This window comes from Dermochelys coriacea, chromosome 18 (assembly GCF_009764565.3).
Source record: "Dermochelys coriacea isolate rDerCor1 chromosome 18, rDerCor1.pri.v4, whole genome shotgun sequence".
NCBI lineage: Eukaryota > Metazoa > Chordata > Testudines > Dermochelyidae > Dermochelys > Dermochelys coriacea.
In genome coordinates, this window is record NC_050085.1 from 23,255,920 (window position 1) to 23,282,084 (window position 26,165).

The 26,165-nt window shown below is 43.9% G+C and overlaps 1 protein-coding gene across 19 annotated transcripts in view; it reads left to right on the plus strand.

Moving 5' to 3' along the window:
* Positions 1-26,165, plus strand: part of CAMTA1 (calmodulin binding transcription activator 1) — a 927,426-nt gene that overhangs the window by 876,621 nt on the left and 24,640 nt on the right. For 8 of the 19 annotated variants that reach the window (XM_038376458.1, XM_038376466.1, XM_038376465.1 and 5 more), the window contains exons 12-20: positions 3,717-3,913; positions 5,777-5,855; positions 8,288-8,603; positions 9,368-9,891; positions 16,778-16,986; positions 20,287-20,533; positions 21,076-21,147; positions 22,254-22,274; positions 25,243-25,436. In XM_038376458.1, the coding sequence (XP_038232386.1) occupies positions 3,717-3,913; positions 5,777-5,855; positions 8,288-8,603; positions 9,368-9,891; positions 16,778-16,986; positions 20,287-20,533; positions 21,076-21,147; positions 22,254-22,274; positions 25,243-25,436 (1,859 nt within the window). The remainder of the gene's footprint in view (positions 1-3,716; positions 3,914-5,776; positions 5,856-8,287; positions 8,604-9,367; positions 9,892-16,777; positions 16,987-20,286; positions 20,534-21,075; positions 21,148-22,253; positions 22,275-25,242; positions 25,437-26,165) is intronic. The other 11 variants (XM_038376463.1, XM_038376471.1, XM_043499829.1 and 8 more) reach the window with 3 other exon arrangements.

Here is a 26,165-nt window from a genome sequence, read left to right on the forward strand (position 1 = left end):
TCAAAAGCTTTGCTAAAGTCAAGAAACAATACATCCACTGCTTTCCCTTCATCCACAGAACCAGTAATCTCATCATAAAAGGCGATTAGATTAGTCAGGCATGACCTTCCCTTGGTGAATCCATGCTGACTGTTCCTGATCACTATCCTCTCCTCTAAGTGCTTCAGGATTGATTCTTTGAGGACCTGCTCCATGATTTTTCCAGGGACTGAGGTGAGGCTGACTGGCCTGTAGTTCCCAGGATCCTCCTTCTTCCCTTTTTTAAAGATGGGCACTACATTAGCCTTTTTCCAGTCATCCGGGACTTCCCCCGTTCGCCACGAGTTTTCAAAGATAATGGCCAAGGGCTCTGCAATCACAGCCGCCAATTCCTTCAGCACTCTCGGATGCAATTCGTCCGGCCCCATGGACTTGTGCACGTCCAGCTTTTCTAAATAGTCCCTAACCACCTCTATCTCTACAGAGGGCTGGCCATCTCTTCCCCATTTTGTGTTGCCCAGCACAGCAGTCTGGGAGCTGACCTTGTTAGTGAAAACAGAGGCAAAAAAAGCATTGAGTACATTAGCTTTTTCCACATCCTCTGTCACTAGCTTGCCTCCCTCATTCAGTAAGGGGCCCACACTTTCCTTGGCTTTCTTCTTGTTGCCAACATACCTGAAGAAACCCTTCTTGTTACTCTTGACATCTCTTGCTAGCTGCAGCTCCAGGTGCGATTTGGCCCTCCTGATATCTTTCCTACATGCCCGAGCAATATTTTTATACTCTTCCCTGGTCATATGTCCAACCTTCCACTTCTTGTAAGCTTCTTTTTTATGTTTAAGATCCGCTAGGATTTCACCATTAAGCCAAGCTGGTCGCCTGCCATATTTACTATTCTTTCGACTCATCGGGATGGTTTGTCCCTGTAACCTCAACAGGGATTCCTTGAAATACAGCCAGCTCTCCTGGACTCCCTTCCCTTTCATGTTAGTCCCCCAGGGGATCCTGGCCATCTGTTCCCTGAGGGAGTCAAAGTCTGCTTTCCTGAAGTCCAGGGTCCGTATCCTGCTGCTTACCTTTCTTCCCTGCGTCAGGATCCTGAACTCAACCAACTCATGGTCACTGCCTCCCAGATTCCCATCCACTTTTGCTTCCCCCACTAATTCTACCCGGTTTGTGAGCAGCAGGTCAAGAAAAGCGCTCCCCCTAGTCGGCTCCCCTAGCACTTGCACCAGGAAATTGTCCCCTACGCTTTCCAAAAACTTCCTGGATTGTCTATGCACCGCTGTATTGCTCTCCCAGCAGATATCAGGAAAATTAAAGTCACCCATGAGAATCAGGGCATGCGATCTAGTAGCTTCCGTGAGTTGCCGGAAGAAAGCCTCATCCACCTCATCCCCCTGGTCCGGTGGTCTATAGCAGACTCCCACCATGACATCACTCTTGTTGCACACACTTCTAAACTTAATCCAGAGACACTCAGGTTTTTCCACAGTTTCATACCGGAGCTCTGAGCAGTCATACTGCTCCCTTACATACAGTGCTACTCCCCCACCTTTTCTGCCCTGCCTGTCCTTCCTGAACAGTTTATAACCATCCATGACTGTACTCCAGTCATGTGAGTTATCCCACCAAGTCTCTGTTATTCCAATCACGTCATATGACTCCCAGAGGAACTCTTCAAATCTCTCGAGTTAACTCTTGCACTTCTAGAAAGGGATTTCTTTTGTCTTTTCAGTGTGAACTCCTTTAAGGAAGAGAACTAGCCCATGCTATGTGTTTGGGCTGTCACACAGTGACAAAGCCAGGAGGTTAAATTAAAGCTCACCCTGAACACTCCCAGTTATGTTTAGGAATGGAAGGGATAGCAGATCAGTGTGTGCTGCTGCAGTACTTAGGCACAGTGGGGCATGTTACAAAACAAGTATTGAATTATCAGATCTGTCCGTTGAGTAAGGGGTTCCCTCTGAGTTCAGGATTTTTAAATTTTAAACTTTACATTTTGTTTAAATTTACTTGACAGTCAAAAGCGCCTTTGATTCCCAAGGGTTCAAAGCAATTTACAAACATAACTGCTGATTTACAAACCACAAACAGAGATCAGTACATCCATCCTGGGAATTCATTCACCTCGGAGGGTCAAATATGGCTGCTGTTTAATGGCACACAGCAACACAATAGTTTAGGGTCAGAAGTGAAGAACACTGTAGGAACCACAGCAGTTAAAGCTACTCGGGAACTTAATGCAACCAAATAAGTTACCAAAGGTGGAATTTGACCATTGCTTTGGAGCTAACAGCTTTAGTTATGCAAAAAAATGCCATGGGATCATTACAGTCCACAAGTAGGCAGGAGTTGGCTTTATATCTCATTCTAGAGACTGCACCTCCTACAGCTGCCTAACATCAGTGCTGTTGCACTGGTTCAGTACTTGCTCAGATGGAAGAGTCACCTGTTGAATCATCACTATGCTACCTGCAGTATTACCTAGGACTTCTCCCATCTCAATGTTGACATAGTCCAATGAGACAGGAGGGGATTATAGCCTGGAGTGGGAGGTTCGCTAGCCACATAAAAAGAGCTCTATTAGCACTTGTAACTTGGAGTCTTTTTAAAATGTACCTGATGATGGGGATGAGGAGCAGAGCAGCAATGGGGGACCCCTTGGGGAGGAGAAGTGCCCCGCTGGCGAGATATGCTGTTTGGAACAGAAATCCAGTCTGTAAGCATATAGGGTTGGGCAATTCCATTTCAGAGTGTCTGGTCTGTGAGGGAAATCCAGCATTTATAGCTCTGATTGAGGCAGCATTGAGCCCATTATACAGCTTCTGCCTTTGGAAGCACATTCCAGCCTACAGAACAGATAAACCAGGGAAGGGGCTGGCAGGAAACACGGTAATAATTGCATATTTAGGTGTCTTTCACCTGATCATCACTGAGAAAATCAAAGACATTAGCTGGTCTAGGAGTTCTGGGTGTCCAGAGAGAACAGTGCCTTGGGTAGCAGTGAAGAAGCAACTCATAACAGGAGTCTTTTGAACTCAGCACACAGTATCTGGGCTTTCTATTTGTTCAGACTCCTAGATCGCTGTGGCTCCAGAGACCTCGCAGTTACAGTTCCTGTCAGCACTGCTACAGTTTTGCTGTGGGCAGTAACATACACATTCTACCTCCTGTTAAGAGGCCTTTTTGTGATTTAATTCTTCTTAGGGTGCGGTACAAGTGATTGAAGTCGTCTTTATCCACAGATATGACAGAACACCTGCAATTCTGCTTCCCAGAATCTTTCTGCACAGCTCTTGACCAGCCATGGCTCTTGGCTTTTGGTCATTGCTGCTATTACCTGTTTAAGTACTCTTTCCAGGTCTGGTTCTGAGAGGCACTGGCTTTGGTGGGAGTGGAGTGCTCAGCGTCTCCTCCTAGCTCAGGTAGTCCATGAGAAGGGCACCCTCTTGTACCCAGTGTGCCACTTGTAATGGATTACAGTGACCACCCTAATGTGGAAAGTTACCATATAGAGTTGACTGTAAGTACAGGTTAGTGCAAATAAATAAGGTAACCTGTCAGCTTTTGTCTTGTTCCTCGTGTCACATTCATCCCCTTCTGTCACTTCCCTATCACTAATTATTTTTAAAAGCAAATGCACACAATGGCCTAACAAGTCCTGCCCTGTGCAGGATGTGAGTCCAAGCCACCCTCCCAGATGACAGCTTCTGAGATGTGCATATTCCTTGCAGTGTGTGTCTGGGACCGGGACTTTGGGCAGCTGCTTTGAGAGCCGTGTGGTGGTGGTGTGTGAGAAGATGATGAGTCGTGCCTGCTGGACAAAGTCCAAACACTTGATCCATTCGAAGACTTTCCGAGGAATGACCTTGCTACACCTTGCTGCTGCTCAGGGCTATGCAACACTGATCCAGACCCTCATCAAATGGCGGTAAGACCCAATGCTTCAGACTTCTGAATCATCAGTGTACAGGCTGCAGGAAGCAGGTATAATCTCTGGTTGGCCTGAGTTTCTGGGTGTCTCTCACACTTTGCAGAGGATGCTGCTTGCTACAACCTGTCCCAGGCCCCCGTTGTGCATGGGTACCAGTCTGTTGTGAGTGGACCCAACCGCTGGATCCCACATGCTTCTAAGCCCCCTGGGTTTGGATAGTTGACTGGTCATTGGTCCTAGCACTGGGGATCTCAGGTGCACTCCTGGGAGCATCCCCCATGTCTGCACCATTCTTGGGCAGTTGAATCCTTCAGTACAATCAGAACCAGTGCTCCAGCCCACCTGAGCCACCCAATTGGTTTTATCCATTCTCTGAGATCTACTTTGCTGTGGATGCTCTGAGCCTCTCAATTAATCTCTTTGGGAACAACGTGGCAGGCAAGTAAGAAACACAGTCTTAGGAAAGGGGTTTCTTAATGAGAGAAACTTTACTCTTGAAAGCACTGGGGAGTTAGATTATTGGAAAAAAACTGTCCTGAACTCCTGCCTTCTCTCTCCTCAAGCCCTTTATTCTGAGGTGCTGAATATGACCTCCCTTCACACAGCACATTCCCCCTTAAATGTAGTCTCTGACTTCTTTGGCCACATGTCCAGGTTGAGAAACTCTGGCCTCTGTTCCTATCCAGACTACTGTGTAGAGAATTAAATGTTCCTAGGATTGACCTGCCTTTGAGAGACAATCAGTTGATGTGCCTGTGTTGCTCTGTCAGCTTCTTAGACAACATCATTTAACTAGGTGTCAAGCCCCCGCTGCAATATGGATGTTCTAATCCACAATAGAGACTACAATAAAGTGGGGCCCCTGGAACAAAATGGCATTTACAAAACAAGAGGGAGTTCACCCTTACCACAGACAAATCCCCAGTCTGTCACATAGCTTTCTTCTCTGAATTTAGGGGATAAAATTATCCCCTTGTTGTGATTTCCCCGGGCCAAGTGCCTCAGCCTTTTACATGGAAGCTAGTAACTTGCTTGGGTTGGCATGTATGTGCTGGCCTTGCGCTGGCATTGTGCTCACCTGGAAAGTGGAAGATCTGGGTTCTCATTACATTAGCTGTATATGTTTGATGTTTTCATTGCTGGCCTGTCTCCATCTTCTACTTCATAAATAGAAGGTGATTTAAACTTGACTTACTGTGGATCCCAGTAAGCTCTCTAGATTTGCCCTATCCATTTGTTCTGGGGCCACTATTTCCCTTTCCCCTCTTTGTACTGTCAAGTGTTTCACTTAATTTAGCCTATTTTCTTTGTGAGCAGTCTGTAGGGGTGTGCATGCGGTATAAAATAACAGCCTAGTGTTTGTCACCAGAGTTTATGGGAGCTAAAGGCCCCAGTCTATGAGGCAGATCCTGAACTCTTTGTCTAGATACTTATTGGCACTCATCATGGTAGTATCTGAATGCTACAGAATCATTCATGGCATTATAGGCAGCACCACTGTGAGACAGGGAAGCGTTATGCCCATTTTTCAGGTGGGGAACAGAGGCACGAAGTAGGTCAAGTGACTTGTCTCGGGTCATCCAGGAAGTTTGGGGTTGACCTTGGAATGGAACCTGTGTTTTCATCCAAGTCCAGTGCCCTATGCACTAGACCATCCTCCTCCCTAATCCAGACTCTCCTTTCTCGCGAGCTGTTGAGAAGTGGCACAAAACCCAGGCCACCAGCTATAACAAATGTGCATTGTAGGCATGTGTTCAGCTCTTCTTTTTGTGGTCAGGTCTTGGGGTGTAAAGCTGTGGTTTTGTGTAAGGATCTTAACCAAGCTACAGAACATCATTTCTGCTCTCATTTCCTGTGCAGCACCAAGCATGCAGACAGCATTGATTTGGAACTGGAAGTTGACCCTTTGAACGTGGATCACTTCTCCTGCACTCCACTGGTAAGTAGCAGAGCATTCTTTCTGTGCCAGTGACTCAGTCCACTGAGACAGGAGAATGATCCTCCTCAAGGGGGTGATGAGCTCCTTCTTTGCTGCCGTTCCAAGTCCTCTTGAACTTTTGCAGTCTAATGGAGTAGATGTATCTTGGTTTGAACATTGGTCTGCTAAACCCAGGGTTGTGAGTTCAATCCTTGAGGGGGCCATTTAGGGTTCTGTGGCAAAAATTGGGGGACTGGTCCTGTTTTGAGCAGGGGGTTGGACTAGATGATCTCCTGAGGTCCCTTCCAACCCTGATATTCTATGCAAGTATCTTGCATACTGTTATGCTGTATAAATAACAACATGACTCTAGCAGGTCTTAGAGTGTTTTGCTCCGAGAAAAACCAAAATAGTTATCCCAATTTTTTGAAGAAGTGTGGGGTGGGTTTTCTTGTTTCCAGATCTCTTGTTTTACCCAAGCATCTCTGCTTTGCTGCCTTGAGGAAAAGGAACTTGTCTTTTTTTACTAGTTGGTCTGTTTACATGTTTTCCTGTCTGTGGAGGTCTCAATCATCCTATTGTGTCAAAGCCGGTGAACTCATAGTTACGTTTCCTGATAACCTAGAAAATCCAACATACATTGAACCAAGAATAGGTCCAAATAAAAACTAATTCCCAAAGCCAGGTGGAATTTTTTAGATGAGCATATCCCCTGTGAGAAGTTGGAGTGACACTCTTAGGGCTGACAAAGTACTTGAGGTAATATCTTTAATTGTATGAACTTCTGTTGGTTGTCTCTCACCTTTCGAGCTAACACAAAACTCTTCTTCAGTTGATGTGTGTAAGCTCAAAAGCATGTCTATCTCACCAACAGAAGTCCGTCCAATAAAAGATATTACCTCCCCCCACCTTGTCTCTCTAATATCTTGGGACCAACACGGTTACAACAACACTGCAAACACTGTCAGGGCTGGACTACCCACAGTTTGTTCATTGATATAACTAGGTTTAGAATCCATCTAGTTCAATCAGTGCAACCCCCTAGTGTGCACTGGTTTGATTAAACTGATTTAGAGTAACGCTTCTAGTCACACCGTGTAACTCTTGTAGAAGGTGTAGACAATGTCTTAACAAATAATTTTGCAACTCTTGACTCTTCTGGGATGCTGCTGCCCAAGATGCCAAGTGCTGTTTAGAGCATTTTTCTTTTCTTATTTTAATAACAATAATTCAAGTCTTAAGTGTGTTAATCATTGATACAAGCTGAAAAGTTAGAATGGATAACTGTAAGCAGAGGTTCAAGGCCATTGTGTAAAAGGAGTAAGTTTATGGGCCAGAGTCGGCTCTGGTATAAGCAAGTGCCATTTCTTGAGGTTGAGTGTGGTTGAACCTCTTACACCAGGGCTGAGCTGGTACAGTACCTGCTGGCCTATTTAGACAGGTGCACATGTGTATGTGCTCAACCATCTCTTTAGTTAGTAGACAGACAGGAATAAGCTTTCATAAAGCTATAACGTGCACAGTTGCACTCTCTGTGACATTGACAACAAGCGGTGTTTGAGTGCAAAGATGCTACTGCCAGCCTTAATGAGACGCCAGACATGGTTCCTTTATTTATACTCATTAGTATTCTCTTAGCTCCCACACTATATTAAGCACTGTCTCAGAGACTGAGTTTTAAAACTTGCCCATTTGTTATGGTCCCGAGAATACTTTCTTATTAAGAATTGTGTAGTTGCTGGCTGCTTTTAACTTCTGTGGAGAGGTCTTTCTAGGTTCCTGCTTCTCTAGCATTGTCCTAAATGTTTGACTTTTGCATGATTATTAAATACAGAATATAACAAGTCCCAACTGTCCAGGAGCCTGCCTTGCAGTTTGCTTCTGACTGACCCTTTCCTACCATGTTACAGCTCATTGTGTTCCCTTTTGTGAGCAGAGTTCCAAAGCAAGCATGGCATAGCTGATGTCTCCCCATGTGGCCACTTGGTCCTTTGAAAGCCAGATACGAAATTCATATGAAATGTAAGGACCCCCTACATTTCTCCCTTTCCTAGCTTTAATCCTGCTGCTCATGTGCTCATCTGTCTATAATTCCTGTGTGTATGCAGTTGAACTCTTCTGTCTCTGGAGCATTGCTGAGATTTATGCCCATATGAAAATTTCACTTGTTGCTCAATAAGAAAATTTCATCTTAATTTATTATAGATGGATAGGCAACTCCTTCTCCCAGGAAGTAGAGAGTAGGACTTGTCTAGTCCTCCATAATGACCACTTATTCAGATGTGACTTATAAAAGCTATCCTTTGGTGTTGAAGCATTTGCCAAGTTCTGCTGATAAGAGCTGTTTGCCAGTGATCTGAGAGGAGAACAAGAGAGGACTCCACTGCCTTAGCCAGAGAGTGAAGCACCTACAGATGTGTCCTGGGTTAGCCAATTGTCCTTTTCTCTTTCAGATGTGGGCATGTGCACTGGGCCACGTGGATGCAGCCATTGTGCTGTATAAGTGGGACCGCCGAGCCATCTCTATTCCTGATTCTCTTGGGAGACTGCCACTGGCTATTGCTCGGTCTCGGGGTCATGTGAAGTTGGCAGAGTGTCTGGAGCAGCTACAGCGAGATGAGCAAGTTCAGCTTGGGCAAAATCCCAGAATTCACTGCCCTTCGAGTGGGGAGCCGAACACAGAGAGCTGGGTTGCCCAGTGGCAAAGTGAAATAATTACTTCTCAAGAGCCTCAGAAGGGTGTCACTGTTATGTCCAGTTCAAATACAGGTAAAAAAAAACAAAAAAAAAAAAACCTGACTGTAGGTTTCTCTGTGCTAACACACGACATGCAGGGTATGTCTACCACTGCAGCTGGGAGGTATGATTCCCTGTGCAGGTAAACAGACTAGTGCTAACTTAAGCATGGCTAGTATGCTACAAGTAGCAATGTGGATGTTATGGAATGGGCCACAGCTTAGGTTAGCCACCCAAGTCCAAACCTGCCCAACCCCCTGGTTCTGAGCTCAAGTGGGTAAAAGCTGCTGTCCATGCCTCAGTGTCCACACTGCTATCTTTAGCATGCAACTAAAGCAGAGCTAGTGTGAGTCTGTCTGCCTGCCCATGATGAGAATTACAACTCCCAGCTGCAGTGTAGACATACTCATAGTGGCCTGGAGCAGGCAGTTTACTTGGGAGAGGTGGAGAGGATGTTAAGTGAAGCTGTTCTGTGTCTGCCCTGTTTCTTTGCTCCCAGCTCCCTGTCTCTCTGTAGCATTCCCTGTATTTGCAGGAGCATTGGCAAGTGTAAAAGTGTCTCAAAAGGTATAAAATTCTAGCTGTTTGGAAAGGAAGTATGAACCACTCATAGGAGTGGTTCCCTCCCAGGTGTGACAGTCACTTCTCCTGCATAAATTAGACCATTGTGTCCCAAGGCATGGTCTGAACTGTTACTTGCACTCCTAGGAGGAGGGAGGTGTTATAGATGACAGGAGCACTTTCAGAAGTTATCACATCAATTGTTCAGTTCTGACTGATGGTTTGTTTGCTTCCAGAGTTAAGACGACCAAGGTCTGAGCCCTCCAACTACTACAGCAGTGAGAGTCAGAAAGATTACCCAGCACCCAAAAAACATAAACTGAACCCTGAGTATTTCCAGGCACGGCAAGAGAAGCTGCTTTCCACAGCACTGAGCCTGGAACAGCCAAGTGTCAGGAAGCAGAGTTCCAGCTCCAAGCAATCCATCCCTGAGACAATCAGCCACAGTGAAGGGATAAGGGACTATGGCAGGGAGCTCTCCCAGCACATTCCAGAAGTTGCTGGGTACCGGAGCTCTGGTGGCCAGGCAGGAATCAAGTGGAACCCAAAAGACATTTATATTGGTGTGTCTGCGGTGCAGGTGACGGGAAGCCAAAAGGGGCTTGCATTGGGGAAGGACACCGTAGCCCACCGGCTGCGTCAACGAGAGCAGATGAATGTGCTGATGATGGCTGACAGGGAGATAGTGGATGGGGAGCTGCTTTCCTACAGGGACAATGTGGAGAATGAGGATTGCTTACAGCACATGGATGACTTGCAGGTAAACATGTATAACATGGTAGCGAGGCCAGCTGAGGCAAATACATCCCTCTATGTCAGCCTCTGAGACCATACCTGACTGACCTGTGTGCTGTGGTAGGAAGTATTCTTGCAACTATAGAGCTCCCAAAGCATGCTTTGCAAAAGTTCATGGTTCTTGCAAACTCTGCACATTCCCCTTTGACAGTAAGTGGTGTCCTTTCAGTCCTGCTGTGAGAGTGACTGTTGGCATGAATGGTTGTGCATTGTATTGCACTGTATTAATTGGACAGTCTACTCCCTTGAAAAGTGTGCTGTGCTATCTTCTATACAGAAGGGTACCAGAGAGTTGGGGAGGGTTCTTGCCTTTTTGCCCTTTTGAAAGGTTTCTTGTCCACCTCAAGCTAGGCTATGTGAAGCTTGAGAGTTGACTCTGTTCTGAACTCAACACCTCCCATCAGTCACTCCCAGGAAGTGCTGTTTCAATGTAGTGGGCAGCAAGTGCATAGTCCAAAGGATAAGGAAAAGGCAGAGTCTGCTGGCATTGCCACTAATGGAGGTGGCAGGGTTGCCAACTTTCTGATTGCAGAAAACTGAACTCTTCTGCCCTGCCCCGCCACCGCTCACTCCATCCCCCCTCCTTCCGTTATTTGCCCTCCCCCACCCTCACTCATTTTCACTGGGTTCGGATGAGGGAGGGGCTGAGGGGTCCAGGGTGGGGCCAGAAATAAGAGGTTTAGAGTGTGGTGGGGGCTCCAGGTTGGAGCAGGGGGATAGGGTATAGGAGGGGGTACGGACTCTGGACTGGGGCCAGAAATGAGGGGTTCAGGGTGTGGGGGGGTGGGGCTCTGAGTTGGGGAAAGGGATTGGGGTTCTGGGGCAGGGCGCAGAGTGCGAGGTCTGGGAGGGAGTTTGGGTGCGGGAAGGGATTCCAACCTGGGGCAGGGGGGTGGGGTGCACAAGGAGTTTAAGAGTGCAGGCTCTGGGTGGCGCTTACCTCAGGCAGCCCCCAGAAGCAGGCAGCATTTCTCTCCAGCTCCTAGACAGAGGCACAGCCATGCGGTTCTGCGCACGGCCCCTGTCCACAGGCACTGCCCCTGCAGCTCTCAATGGCTGCGGTTCCCAGCCAATGGGACGTGTGGAGCTGGCGCTCAGAGCAGGGACAGCACGCAGAGCCCCCATGGCCACGCCTCCACCTAGAAGCCTTCTCTGGGAGCTGTGCAGAGCCAGGGAAGATAGTGAGCCTGTTTAGCCCTGCTGTGCTGCTGACCAGACTTTTAACGGCCCGGTCAGCGGTGCTGACTAGAGCCACCCAGATCCCTTTTCGTCTGAGCATTCCAGTCGAAAACCAGATGCTTGGCAACCCTAGGAGGTAGAAGAAGCATTCTAGCCCTATAAGAATGGAAGAGCAATCCATACTGCTACAGCTAGACACACAAGATCCCCGTGCTGCAGCTGAGCACCTGCAGAGATGCCAGGTGGTCACATCTCTTTCCTAAGTGGATTACTTTGCATTTGTTATTATTGAAAATTGAATGAAATTCAATAAGGGCAAATATAAAATAGTCCATTTAGGAAAGAACAATCAGTTGCACATATACAAAATGGGAAATGACTGCCTAGAAAGGAGTACTGTGGAAAGGGATCTGGAGGTCATAGTTGATCACAAGCTAAATATGAGTGAACAGTGTAACACTGTTGCAAAACAAGCAAACATCATTCTGGGATGTAAGCAAGACACGAGAAGTAAATCTTCTGCTCTGCTCCGTGCTGATTAGGCCTCAACTGGAGTATTGTGTCCAGTTCTGAGCACCATGTTTCAGGAAAGATGTGGACAAATTGAAGAAAGTCCAGAGAAGAGCAACAGAAATGATTAAATCTCCCCACTGTATTTTCCACTGAATGCATCCGATGAAGTGAGCTGTAGCTCATGAAAACTTGTGCTCAAATAAATTTGTTAGTCTCTATGGTGCCACAAGTACTCCTTTTCTTTTTGAGAAATGATTAAAGGTCTAGAAAACATGACCTAAGAGGGAAGATTGAAACAATTGGGTTTGTTTAGTCTGGAAAAGAGAAGACTGAAAGGTGACATAACAGTTTTCAAGTACATAAAAGATTGTTATAGAGAGGAGGGAGAAAAATAGTTATTAACCTCAGAGTATAGGACAAGAAGCAATGGGCTTAACTTCCAGCAAGGGAGGTTTAGGTTGGACATTAGGAAAAACTTCCCAACTGTCAGGGTGGTTAAGCACTGGAATAAATTGCCTAGGGAGGTTGTGGAATCTCCTCATTGGAGATTTTTTAAGAGCAGATTAGACTGACTCCTTCCACGGATGGTCTAGATAATACTTAGTCCTGCCATGAGTGCAGGGGACCTCTCGAAATCCCTCCCAGTCCTATGATTCTGATCTACAGACACAGGCAATTCTGATTCTGTTCTGCTCAAGCAGCTTGCATTTTGAACCCAGGAACTACAGACTAATGTCCTTGTTCATGCAACAGGGGTGTAACAGCCTGGCTACTGAACACCTTTGAGTTCACATGTGCACAATACCAACCCTGCACCACTAACGAAGAAGCATTGCGGCAATAAGCAGCTACAATGACTATGCGAAGCTGAAGGTGGTGCCCATTGGCTGAAGAAGAAATCACTGCAGTACATGAGGCGTGTGAAGGAAAGGGTATTCTAGATTTGAGGAGGAAAGGGAGAGACTATATGGATAGTGTTTTGGGAAGAGAAATATACCAAGATATGGTGTAGGGGAGAAAATAATACCCAGCAAAAAAAGGAGGTGGGGAGAGGAGAGAGATGAGTAACTTAATTTTTAGGGGAGGAAGATTATATATGCTTTCTGATCTAACGAGGGGTGATAAGTGAAGTGGCAGCCAAGAGAGCAGAGCCTCAGAAATATACTCACCCACTACATCAGGAGAGTCTTCCACACAGCCAAAGTCATGAAGGGAAACAAACCCTTGCAAAGCATGGATGGATCTGCTTGGTGTTTGCAAAAGATGCATTCATATTTCTGGAACTGCCTTGGGTTCTGAATTATTTGAGCCTCCCAGATCTTTATGCATAGTGTGGGGCTTGGGTCAGAAGGCTTCTTCGCAAGTTCACAAAGTCATATTTCTGTCATGTAAAGTTCTCTCCTTAATGTGATTTTTTCTGTTATCCTCTTTTACACCAGGCATAGGCTTTTGGATCTTGAATTCAGCATTTAAAGTTTGTAACAGAGCAACCCTGGCAGTGTATGGAGTTCTCAAATCAGTTTGACCCCAGGCAATCTGATTTCAGCACTACACTGGCAGCGTGAGTGGGTGATCTCCAAGCAATGAATGCAGGCCTAGTTTACGTTTTGATTCCTGTAGCTTGACTCCAGCGATTATGATGCAAGTCTCGTATATCACCTGTCCTGCAGTTAGTGGTAGCTGTGAGGTACCTTTAGAAATCAGGACAGTGGTAAGAGGTGTTAGCATACTAACAGCTCTGTAGCTTATGCCCCCTTACTAACTCTTCTCAGGGTCTCATACAATTGATGAAAAGGAGGGCAAAGGAATTAAAAAACCCTGAGGTACTTTCCTAAGAGAGTCTTTGGAGCAGATGAGCATTGTCTAATAATATCTTTTGGGGCCTCTGAGGAAGAAAGGTACAGTAAATGGAGAGAATCCAGCTACCACTGCTAGAGCCAGGGCCATGCAGCTGAGATCTAACATGATCCCTATATTAACAACTAGCAGGCACACTTCCCCAGCAGGAGAACTCATCTGCTCATTGCTGTTTCTTCCAACACAACCTCAGACACCTCTAGGTTGAACCTTAGACAGGTAGCCTTCTCCAACTCCAGTGTCGGCAGATACTGGCCATGGCTCCTGACTGCACCAGCCATATCAGGTGAGTTGAACTCATGTGACCTGATTTCAAATGTGCCTCACAAAGTGGGAGAGGTCAGGAACTTTGCAAATCATAACGTGTGTCTGGTGCAGTTTGTGTCATAGAATGAGCTGCACCTCATAGAATTACTTAAGTCATAGAATCATAGAATATCTGGGTTGGAAGGGACCTCAAGAGGTCAACTAGTCCCCCCCCCGCTCAAAGCAGGACCAATCCCCAACCAAATCATCCCAACCAGGGCTTTGTCAAGCCTGACCTTAAAAACCTCAAAGGAAGGAGATTCCACCACCTCCCTAGGTAACGCATTCCAGTGCTTCACCACCCTCCTAGTGAAAAAGTTTTTCCTAATATCCAACCTAAACCTCCCACACTGCATTGAGACCATTTCTCCTTGTTCTGTCACCTGCTACCACTGAGAACAGTCTAGATCCATCCTCTTTGAAACCCCCTTTCAGGTAGTTGAAAGCAACTATCAAATCCCACCTCACTCTTCTTTTCTGCAGACTAAACAAGCCCAGGCAATCCCAGTCATTTAATAGTAAAATACACTCAAGCCCAAGGAATTTATGTGTAAAGCTAATGTCATGAGGCAGAAGAGCCAACATCACACTGTGGGATCCTGGATTGTTAGTTCAGTCATTCTCAATTTAGTCTGATTCTATGTTAATCCTTCTCCCTTGCAGCTCCACAACCCAGGTGAGAAAGGAGGCATTGAGACAGAGTATTTTTAAGAAATTTAACTGCGTTTAATTGTCGTTTTAAATATTAGTAATTGTGTCTGAACTGCCATCTAGCTCTGATAAATAGTACCTGGCAATGGAGGGCATTGGCTATTTTTCACAAAACATTTATTGTGTGGAATTGTTGCTGTTCCCCCAAAACAATATCTCTTCCTGTCACTGACCAACTTAGGTTAAATACTAGTTGTAAGGGAGGATTTCTGTAAACATTCTTGATTATATGTATTTGCGTAATTCAACAAAGATGATATCACAAAATGTATGCTAGCCATTGCACAAATGTACAGAGCATTAGCATAGATTGTGTTTATCAACTCATGAGCTTTGCTGCGCACTTGTTATATGTGATAGACATTCTGAATCCTTGTAATATTCTTTGTGGGAACTATAGGAGCTGCTTAGAGTAACCATCATCCTTTCAGTGGATCTAAATGAAGGAATTATAGAAAATCTCCTGACAGAAATAAGTCATGCTGTCATGGGATAGGTCTCCAGGCATAGTGGTTTTGAGAAGCTCTTGAAGTCTCTGTGGATCATGCTCCCACCTTCTTTTCTCTTACATAGTTGCTGATGGGCTTGGATTTCTTGCATTGTTGTTATGAGTGTCAAAATCTGACATTTTCTGTCTTTGTTGTTATCCTGTTACCATTTAATTTTGAAGTCTGTGGTGTGTGTGACACAAATCCAGTATGCAAGGGGCAGTGGATTTTCTAGTGGTCTGACAGGTGTGGTGGCAAAAGCATAACAGAAATAAGACTGCTGCACAAAAGATTTTGTTTAAACTTCCAAGTTTACACATGAAAGGTCTGGAAAATTTGCCAGTTCGTGGGATGATAACATCCTAGAATTTCAGGCCAGGTCTATGCTGTAGACCTATCTCCGTATAACAGTGTCGCTCGGAGGAGTGAAAAATCGACACCCCATAGCGACATAATTATACTGACCTAAACCCCCATGGAGACAGTGCCATGTCAACAGGAGAGCTTCTCTCACAGACAGAGCTATTGCCTCTTGGGGAGTTAGGTTAACTGTGCTAACTGGAGAAGCTCTCCTATTAGTGTAGGAGCATCTTCACTTCAGCTCTACAACCGTGTCGCTATAGCACTGTACCGTCCCTAGTCATAGGAACCGAGGTGTCATGCTTGTGTTCCTGAATGTTGCCAACACCAAATATTTAATATTGGGAGTGATGTCCCATACCTGTATCATAGACTGTATTCTTCACTACAGGAAAGGATCACCTGATGCTTGGAAGCACTCCAATACAACAGTGTTAGAAACTATATAGAAACCAGAGGGAAAGGAGTCAAGTCTAGCAAAAGGAAGAGTGAAATACCAAACATGAATATTTATTTCTAAATAAAAAAAAACGTAAGGGAGCAATAAGGGTAAAAATATAGAGGGAAGACACCCGCCAGTCTGGGCAGTTAATTGGAATGGGGTTGGAGGTAAAGTGGCACAAACTGTATGAACACTGAACTTGTGTCCTCTTCCACTGTCTCTTTCATGGGAACATAGGTATGTTCTGGGTACTGGAACAGCATTAGAAAGAATGCAGGAGTGATGCTAAATGAAAATGTAATGCTTTTCTCCTGCCACTCCTCCACGGGTCAGAAACAAGGCCTCAGTCTGTGGAGGTCTCTAGACTTGTAAAGGAGAAATAATGCTTGTTAAATTTCTATCCCTATTTGTTGCTGACAGAATAACCAGTGCAAACCACTCAATGCCTTTCTCTCTTTCCTAATGATCACAAGTTATTCACAGTCCCCTCCCAGCCATCCAACACTGGCCTTTGGGTCTGGAAAAACTGTAACAATCTATGTCTACAATTTATGGCAGTATAACTTATGTCACTCAGAGGCGTGAATAAGCCATCCCCCAAGCGACATAAGTTAACTGATCTAAGCGCTGGTGTGGACAGCACTCAGTTGGCGGGAGAGCTTCTCCCGCCAACATAGCTACTGCCGCTTATTGGGGGATGGATTAATTATTATGTCAATGAGAGAGCTCTCTCCCATCAGCATAGAGCGGCTATGCTGGAGATCTTACAGCAGCGCAGCTGCTATAAGCTCTCTAGTGTAGACATAGTCTTAGATTGAAGCTAGTGGCATTTTTGCCTGAATGAGCTATTCAGGATCAGGTCCAGTGAGTGACCCTCACTTTCCACACACTTGGACAGGCCCTTGTGCTCATCCTGGGGTAAAGCTGTGAACCGTTTCACCACAGAGGTGTTGGCAGGAAGTTGGCAAACATTGATTTTGTCTGTCCCTTCCCAGGTGAACATGATGACACTTGCAGAGCACATCATTGAAGCAACGCCTGACAGGATCAAGCGGGAGAATTTTGTGCCAATGGAGTCACCACTGGTGGAGAGAACAGACACTGCTGCCATTAACACTACGATGAGCTGGCTGGCCAGTTACCTCGCTGATGTCGATCATATACCAAGTGCTGCACAGAAAAGGTCAGCAACACTAACCACAAGGCAGGTTTGGACATGTCCCCGTTTCAGTACAGATTTGCTGGTCTGATATTTTGTGTGTATGTGTGCTTTGACCTTTGGTTTTGCTTTTTAATTAGGTTTAATGCAGGTAATTCTAGGACAGACACTTGATCTCGCAAATACAAACATCCAGCAATATAAGCAACTGCCTTCATGCTTTCCTTTGTTAGGTACAACTGTAAATTGATGGAAAAGTGCAAACCCCTGCAATAAAACAGACCTTTTCGACCAACAGATTTTTGTTTGAGACCACAGGAAAGTTCAGCTGGTTAAACAACAGCATCTGTTTGGCTCTATAGCTGTAATTATTGGGGTTATTCTGTACCCCAGCTGCTAGGATACCAATAGCGTGCCTGGCAAACTATGTCTCTGAGGCAACCGCTGTAGGTGCTTCAGCAGATAGGCCTTGTAGGGGCTAGATATGGTGGGCCCCAGTAACCACTCAGGCACATGGCTAAGGGAATGTTTTTACTGGGGCCAGTAGGAAAGGAGAAAGGTTGCAAATACACTAGGTACAGAGTTTAAACAGTTATACAGTAGAACCTCAGAGTTATGAATACCAGAGTTAGAAAATGATCAGTCAACCACACCTTATTTGGAACCATAAGTACGTAATCAGGCAGCAGCAGAGACCAAAAAAAGCAAATATAGTACAGTGCTGTGTTAAACGTAAACTATTAAAAAATAAATGGAAAGCAGCATTTTTTTTCAGCATAGTAAAGTTTCAAAGCTGTGTTAAGTCAATGTTCAGTTGTAAACTTTTGAAAGAACCACCATAATGTTTTGTTCAGAGTTACGAATATTTCAGAATTACAAACTCGTAACTCGGAGGTTGTACTGTAGTTCAAAGTGAGCAATAATGGTTCCTGTTTCGACCATGGGGTAGTCCAACTGAGAGTCAGGGGCTTGTCAGTCCTAGTGCCTGGGATGTCCTTTCCGGTCTAGTCTCTATTCAAGTAAATAAGCGCTTGTGGATTTCCAACATAGGCTCAATTAGTCTCTCTCATTAGGACTCCTCTGCACTGGCATCCTGCCCAGCTGCTGCTGCTGTTCCCCCAAAATCACACACAGACCTGCACCCAGCTGTGTTGTCCAGCAGTCACAGCCTGTTCCATGTGCGGCTCTATCCACAATTCCTGGAGGAAAATTCAGAATGTGAAAGATGAGGAAAAGGGACCCCAAGGTCCTAGAGGTTCTGGAGTAGGAGGTGAACAGATAGATGAGAGTGACTGGAATGCATTTTTAACGTTTTTATGGTACTGAGTATGGGAAGGCTCTTGGATGACATCCCAGAGGATGTTAGGAAGAGTTCCTTTCAACTTCATGTTATACTGCAAAGCTCACCTCCCTTCACTAGGGCTGGTAGGAAAGGGGAAAGAAAGCATTTCCCCAAAGTATGGATCAGAAGATAAACCCTAGCACTGGTCACAAAGGCAGAAGCCAAGTGCCAAAGCAAAAGTAGGATGGAGGGTTTTAGTGTCTATCTGTAATCCATGGCAAGTGCCTAGTGACAAGTGTTTTAAAAATGTTGATGGATTCACCCACAGAATCCTCCAGATCTGACCCAGCCACGATTGTGAGGTTATGATGATTAGCAATATTAATCCCACACACTGATTTTGCAGATAACTTCTGCAGACTGTCTGTTCTAAATAGTAACTTCCATCTTAATTTCACATGCTGAAGATGAACACAACTGCTGCAAATGTCAGGATAATTTTTGTGTCTTGTTAGAGGTCTATGGGAAGACTTCTGTTGGGAAAGTAAGGCAACATTAATCCCTTACCCTTTGTTGTCTGCATCAGAAAGGGAGAAGTGAGCAGCATTAGACCATCCTGTAACATCCCATAAGAATTGCATGCCTGTCTCATTTTACCCAATTTCTTATGTTCTATGACATTCCCCTTTGGGAGCTGCTGGAATTCTTGCCTTTTATTATAAAAGGATGTGCAGTAACATGAGGTTCTGAAGTTGAATCGCAGTGCAGAGTGTAGCTAGGCCATGAAGCCTGGGGTCTCCAGCACCATGGAGAAATGGAAGACAAGGCAGCCCTAATGAAACTCATTTCACAGCACTAGAGTAAAAAACTCAGGATCATTCAAAAAGATTAAAATGGATCCTAACCTGAATGTAACAGTCCCTATCTGAACAGCAAAGAAATTAACTTCCACTTATTTTAGAGATGCCCAGTTCCCAGGAGACCACAGGGCTATTTAAAGTGATAGAAGCTCAGCCACCTTTGAGAGCTGCTGCCTCTGAATTCATCAGCCTCTGCATTTGTATCTCTGACTGATCCACAAATATTTCTGAGATTAAAAACTAGAAATCAAGTTACTGGAACAAACTGAGCTCTTTAATTTTTCCCAGATGCGCACTCTGTGTTTGGGCACGGTTGTATCTGCATGGCAGAGCTGTATCTAGACATTTTATCATCCAGGGCATGCAAGCATATTTTTACCCCCTGCCAGGGTTATTTTGGCATGTCTCTGCCCCATTTTTCTGCCCCCCACAGCTTTGCACCCTGGGCACCTTCCCCATTTGCCTGCTCTGGTTATGGCCCAGTTGCATGGAAAGGGCTGAAGCAGTTGTGCTGTTCACATGGTGAGTTCATGGCAAACAAATATCAGAATTCAAGATAGAATTGAGACAGTGAATTCCCAGAATACTGTGCATTAGATGGGTGGAGAAAACCTTTCCAGCCTTGATACCACATCGAAATGTAGAAGAAAAAGTAAATTGGCTCAGGCTAGACGCTTGCTCTGCTCAGGGTGGAAAGATCAAGATCCTTTTTAAGTATTTCAGGAGAGATAAATTTGTTGTTTGTTTTGAAAAATCCTTTCACGCAAACCTTTTTATAATGACAAAATAATGATTAGAAATAACAGAGAAATTACACTGTAATATATGAACATTCAGTTCACTGTGAGCTAAATCCATTCTTGGGAGAAATCAGTGGAGTTACACCAGAGATTAATTTGGCTCTGCGCCTTTTAAAGATGGAGGGGAAACCATCATACACATGAGTCATGTAAAAGGTGGGGGAGGCAAAAATATCTCAGATCATGAAATAGAATCCCAAAGCCAGTGTTCAACCTGCAAATTCCACTGCAGCCAGGTGCATATTCAGCATGTCACAGGACATGGACCTCATGGGGCTTTGGGTTGTGCAGCATCATTTGAAGAGGTAACTTTGCCGTTTTATTATATAAAAATTTAATAAGCTACTAGTCATGCCAGTCCTGCTTCTCTGACCTAGTGTTCCTTTTGTGCCTCTTATTTCAGAAGTCTATATAGTGAACCCCTGACCCCTTCTTCAAACACCAGCTTGAGCCCAGTAGGCTCACCAATCAGTGAAATAGCTTTTGAGAAACCCAGCCTTCCTTCAGCAGCAGATTGGTCAGAATTTCTGAGTGCATCCACCAGCGAAAGGGTAGAGAATGAGTTTGCACAGTTAACTCTGTCTGATCATGAGCAAAGAGAACTCTATGAAGCTGCCAAACTCATCCAGACCGTGTTCAGGAAATACAAGGTAAGTAGAAGGAGCATCCCACTTCTTTGCCATGGGTGTGTGGAAGTAGAATCCATTAGAAAATCAAATGTAGACTATATATTTCTTAGATAAAATAATTCTCCCAGTGTGTCTTGTGTAATCCTGCTAATTCTTACCCTGGGACTCGCATGCTGCTGAAATTGGTCTAACAAGCTAGCATAAAAAGGGAGATGAGTCCAGATTTTAGCATGTGCAGTGCTTCCTCTGCAACAGCATGGTAATCCACAAAGCATAGCAGGAAAGTACACATCAAAGTCTTTGTTCAGATGCCTGTTTTTATCCTCTCCTGCAAACTGTCAAACTCATTGTTTGTAGATTGGGGAGGGTGTTCTGTATCTTCATAATTACTAATAGAAACCCCTTCTTTAGAGACCGCTGGCTAGAACTGAAAAGGAGGGTGCTGTGATAAGTGGGAACCGGGGGTCATACTCAGGCTGCAGAGAGCCATTACCTCTCGTCCTCTCTCCTGTTTGTTCAGTGCGATTTATGCTGACTCATAACTTCTTCACGTTTCGTCACAGGGCCGTCCTCTCCGAGAACAGCAGGAAGTGGCTGCTGCTGTCATTCAGCGTTGTTACAGAAAATACAAACAGGTAAGTGAAGAATTGAGTTTCTGTGAGATAATGTGCACCTGTGAATACTGGCAGCAGATTCTACATATATTGGGAACTGGCCCAAAGAGAGAACCTCCAAAGTGTGCTTTTCAATATGCAGTGATTAATATGCAGATTGTGTTATGATTAAGCTCAAAAGGGGAGAAAAATCACATTGTAAATCTAATCTCACAAGATGTTTCCTTGAGAACATTTTAATTTCTCAAAAAGAAAAGGAGTACTTGTGGCACCTTAGAGACTAACAGATTTATTAGAGCATAGCTCTAAGGTGCCACAAGTACTCCTTTTCTTTTTGCGAATACAGACTAACATGGCTGCTACTCTGAAACCTGTCATTTTAATTTCTGTATTTTCCCTGGTTTGTTATCAAATAGTCCTGCAACTTATCTCAACACACTAGTGATGAGCTGGTCTGAAACTAGAGCAACTGTGTGTCTATAGCTGCACATTTGGACCGAGGAACAAGCCGTACTTCATATTTACCTGTATATTAATATATTATTATTTATCAAAGTGATTTACATTGTACTTCTGACTAGTTGCTTTCCAAATTTCATTGTCTTAAGCATAAAACCATCTTAAATTTCACGAGTTGGACTGTGGGGGGAAGAGGGGGAAAACACCACATGTCAAATTTTAAAATATGAAAAATCCAGTTTTTCACTTGATATAATTTGTCCCGGGACTGAAACCTTTCAGCACACTTTCATCTGGAGCCAAGTTTTAGGCTGAGTTCTCAGACCCAGAAATAAGATTTTTTTTTTTTAAATGGGAACAATGAGGAGCTATTAGCACCAGTTCAAACACACTTCTCCCTCCAACTCAGACAGATTGACATCTAGGATGACAATATTGAAGAGAGGCCATTACATAACTTTTAATTAGAAACATTTATTTGGGAAACCATAGAGTGACATTCTGGAGTGATGGGTCGTATAATCCTAGTGTGAATTCCCTTTCAAATATTGCTCCAGAAGGTTGGTGTTGGGCCCTGGAGCCATTTCTTTTGGGTGTTTGGTTTTTGCTTCTCAGTTCTTTATTTGCAGATCTAACATTAACCTTGTATTTTCTGTTTTTCCCCTAAGCTTACTTGGATAGCCTTGAAGGTAATGAATCAACAAACACTGCCTTGGAAACTGTTCCCTTTGCGTTACAAACTTCCATATTCAGTACAAACCAGGAAAACCTGGTATTCAGTGAAATGATTTGATAATGCCCAGCAGTGAATGTATGCGTCAGCTAGACTGGTCTGTGACAAACACAAATCCCTATTGTAAGACAGAGACTGGCTGTGTTATCAGAAACACAACACATGTTAATATAGAAGCACAATTAATATTTCTACACTTACTGAGCAGTGAAGGGCTGAGATGAAGGGACTGCATCAGTGCTACCTCTGAATGAAGAAACATTTTGCTCTACAGCTGATCTTAGCATTATCTTTATGAGCAACAAGAACCTTTACTGTCCGCAGTGCTCTGGGTCATTAAATTGCTCCCAGTGCTGCTGAGATCTGATTCTGTTATTTGCCTCCATGGTCATGGACACATGAGGGAATATTGCTCTGAACATCCACACAGACTATGACATCAATGCTCTGTCTGTATCCATGAGTATTTTTAATTTTCAGCTTTAAAAACCTGTGCACTGAATTCCCAATTACAGTGCAACTTGTGTGTTACTGCTAATACAGTCAGTGTCCTGTTAGAATTGTCCTGTGACAATATGCTGTGACTGTAACAGCCTGTCTCCTACCTGTGCAGTACCCTGACCAAGGCAGTGATCAGTATCAGCTCGGCGTTTTCCAATGCTGTCAGGGTACTTAGGACATAAGAGTGCATGTTGTTCTTCCGGAGGAGACTTAATATAATATGAAGATGGGTGTGTCCTCTTAGAACTGTTCTTCCACTCCCAGCTTCCTCCTTCACCAAAGACTTCATTTTGGGCCAAAGCACTATTTTGTCAAAGAAGGTGAACGTGGCTGTCATCATGCGCCTAGATTGGCTGGAGATACTCACTTGACTGAAGCTAATTACTGTTTCCCTTGTTCTCCCAGCTCCCACCAGCCTGAAATAGCTAATTTAAAACCAAACTTTGGTTCATCTAATTATTGTAAGAGTTTATTTACCCCCCACCCCCCAGAAAATAAAAAAATGACAACAAAATGTACCAGCAACCAACAACTGCTTCAGTTCCAAAGAGTTAAATTTGGTAAATGTTGGTGTTACTCCATAATGATATGATGGGTTTGTTTATTTGTTTTTAATAAGAGGGAACTCTCTGAAGTATGATATATAAACTGTCAGATTTAGAGATGTGGCTGCTGCCCATGTGTCACTTCTCTCCTGCAATTAGATGAGCAGTGAGTCAAAGTCTGGCAAACTGTCTGGGGATATTTAACACTTTATGACATATTCTTCAAAAGAAGACCAGCGCATAGTAAAAGTCTGCTCTACACATCAGTTCAGAGTGCTAAATGTGGCCTTCACATATCAGTCCAGTCTGCATTTACCACTTAGAAAGTAAATCGTGTGCAATTTTAAATATTCCTGAATTCAGATGACTTCCATGTACCAGGGAGGGCTGTCTTACATTGGTTATTTTGAAGGGAGAAAATTTAAGAGATTCTTGCCTTTAGAGAGTTGCTTCCTCTTCTCTTTACTGATTGCTCTGCAGAAGGCTAAGTAATATGTGTCTTTAATTATGCAAGGTAAACCTTATAGAAATCTACTCAACAGAATACAATAGCTGAGAGCAGCGTACAACTCCCATTTTCAATTAATAGACCCAGGCCATTGATGTTGGGCTGTGTTCAGTGCAGGGAGCTAATCTATGAGGTTTTGAATGAGGAGCATTCTGCCCATGTTTAGCAATCTTTCACACAGGAACTAGCCAGAAATAGAGTGCATGAATTGTTCAGGCATGTCTCCGAAGGTAGAAGGACCCGAACGGAAAGCACCTCTTCATTGGTTAAGTTTTAAGATGGAAGGTTAGAGGTATAAAAGATTGTTGGTCTGGAAATAACCCAGTACTGGAGGGGTATTTTTAGTGTATGTGAGCAGTAGTGCAAATTTGAAAATCCAGTGCATGGTGATTATAACTTTATAAAACACAGAAAAATTACTCTCATTTATAATGATTAAAGGGGTACCCTCAAATAGTTTAGGCCCAACATTAGGCTTGGTTTAATACAAATGATTCTTAGTAGTATCAGAAATTACTTCATTCAAAATATTGTTTTCATTTGGATGTAAACAGTCTGAGCAACCCAAATATTGTCTTCATTGCCTGACCAGCGTGAACTACAAATGGCATGAACGTTGAAAAGCAAAATATTTTTTAAATGATCTGTTTAATATTTCTCCGTTATAAAATGTCACTTTTAGAGACAATGTTTTTTTTCAACATACTTACTTTGTGCATTTATCAGCACTTTGTGTATAGTATGTTATGTTGTTTTTTCATTAGTCTGCTAGCTAGACATAGTCCCCTCTTGTTTGTGCAAGTCCTGACACAGCAACAGCTGTGTGTGTAGAAGAACTAGAGACCTTTATCTCATGGCATTTGGCATCTTGTAATGGCGAATGTTGCTGTACCTGTTGAAAGTAAATACCAGTTCCTCTGCAGTTGGCTTACTTTTGTACTAGAACGTATGTGCACTAGAAGTATAAGTACCTACGACTGTAGACTGGACACAAGATCACAACACATGTTCATAACTCAGAAGTTAAAACATCTGTGCCATGTCTACATTAGTACTTACACCATTGTTACCAATTAGAAAGATAAATTAAAAAAAACCCGCAGCACAACTGCACCATGGCTGGCAGAGGCTGTACTATAGGTACTAATTTTTCTAGTTTAGACTAGACCCTAGCATCAACCCTACAACTGCACCAGTTTGTCACAGGGCCATATTTCAGACAGTTTCCGGTCAGTGAGGAGATGCTAAGTTTGGCCTCTATTCATAGCAACAAGAAAGAGTATCCTCCCCCATCACATTCCAGTGGGGCGAGAGTCTTGGAAGCCTGCTTCCTGCTGGAATGCCTTAGCCTCTCTTTGTCTCCCTTGCAGTATGCACTTTATAAAAAGATGACACAAGCTGCCATCCTTATCCAGAGCAAATTCAGAAGCTATTATGAACAGAAAAAATTCCAGCAGAGCCGACGAGCCGCAGTGCTGATCCAGCAGTACTATCGCAGCTACAAAGAATGTGGGAAGAGAAGACAAAAAAATCGAGCAGCTGCCATTGTACAACAGAAACTTAGGTGGGTCTGTGGTAAAGGGCTGAAAATTTACTCTTGAAGGAAAGAGAGGAGGAGAGCTAAGTTAGCATGTAGAGGAAAGGAGGCTCTCAGGCAAACTGAGCTGTCGTGCAAGAACTGAAGTGCAGGAACAACCCAGATATTCTTTTCATAGCTATTCCTGTTGATGCAGTTTGTGAATCATGGATACTGGCATTACAAGTGAAAAGCCCAAAGCAAAAAATAAATAAAACTGAATGATGCTGCTTTTGAAATGAGAGCAGCATCCTGATTTCTGAATGGAGATCCCCATAGCAGCATGTGTGCTAGTGTGCAAATCTGCTGGCTTTGAGGTTCCTCCATATGTCTGGGTTAGAAAGAACAGTTCACTCAGTTTATTCTCTCATCTTGGATTGTGAATGGCCTCATATAGAAAGCAAATTAATAAGCATCATAGGGACTCAAGACAGCATCACCAGCAATGCATAAAAATCAGTTTTAAAATTAAAGAGATGATACACACATCAAAGGAGAATTTAAGGGAAAGTTTAAAAAAAAAAAAAAAAAGGGACAGGTCATAAGAATCTTACTCTCCAACTATACAAATGAGATGAGGTAGAGGAAAATGTAATAGAGGTAGCGTGTGAGTTTCTTAAGGGCTTATACTGTTTGTATATTGGTATCTAACACAGCCCTGGACTGTACCACATTTTACAGGTGAGAAATGCACAGTACACATAGGATGATTATTCT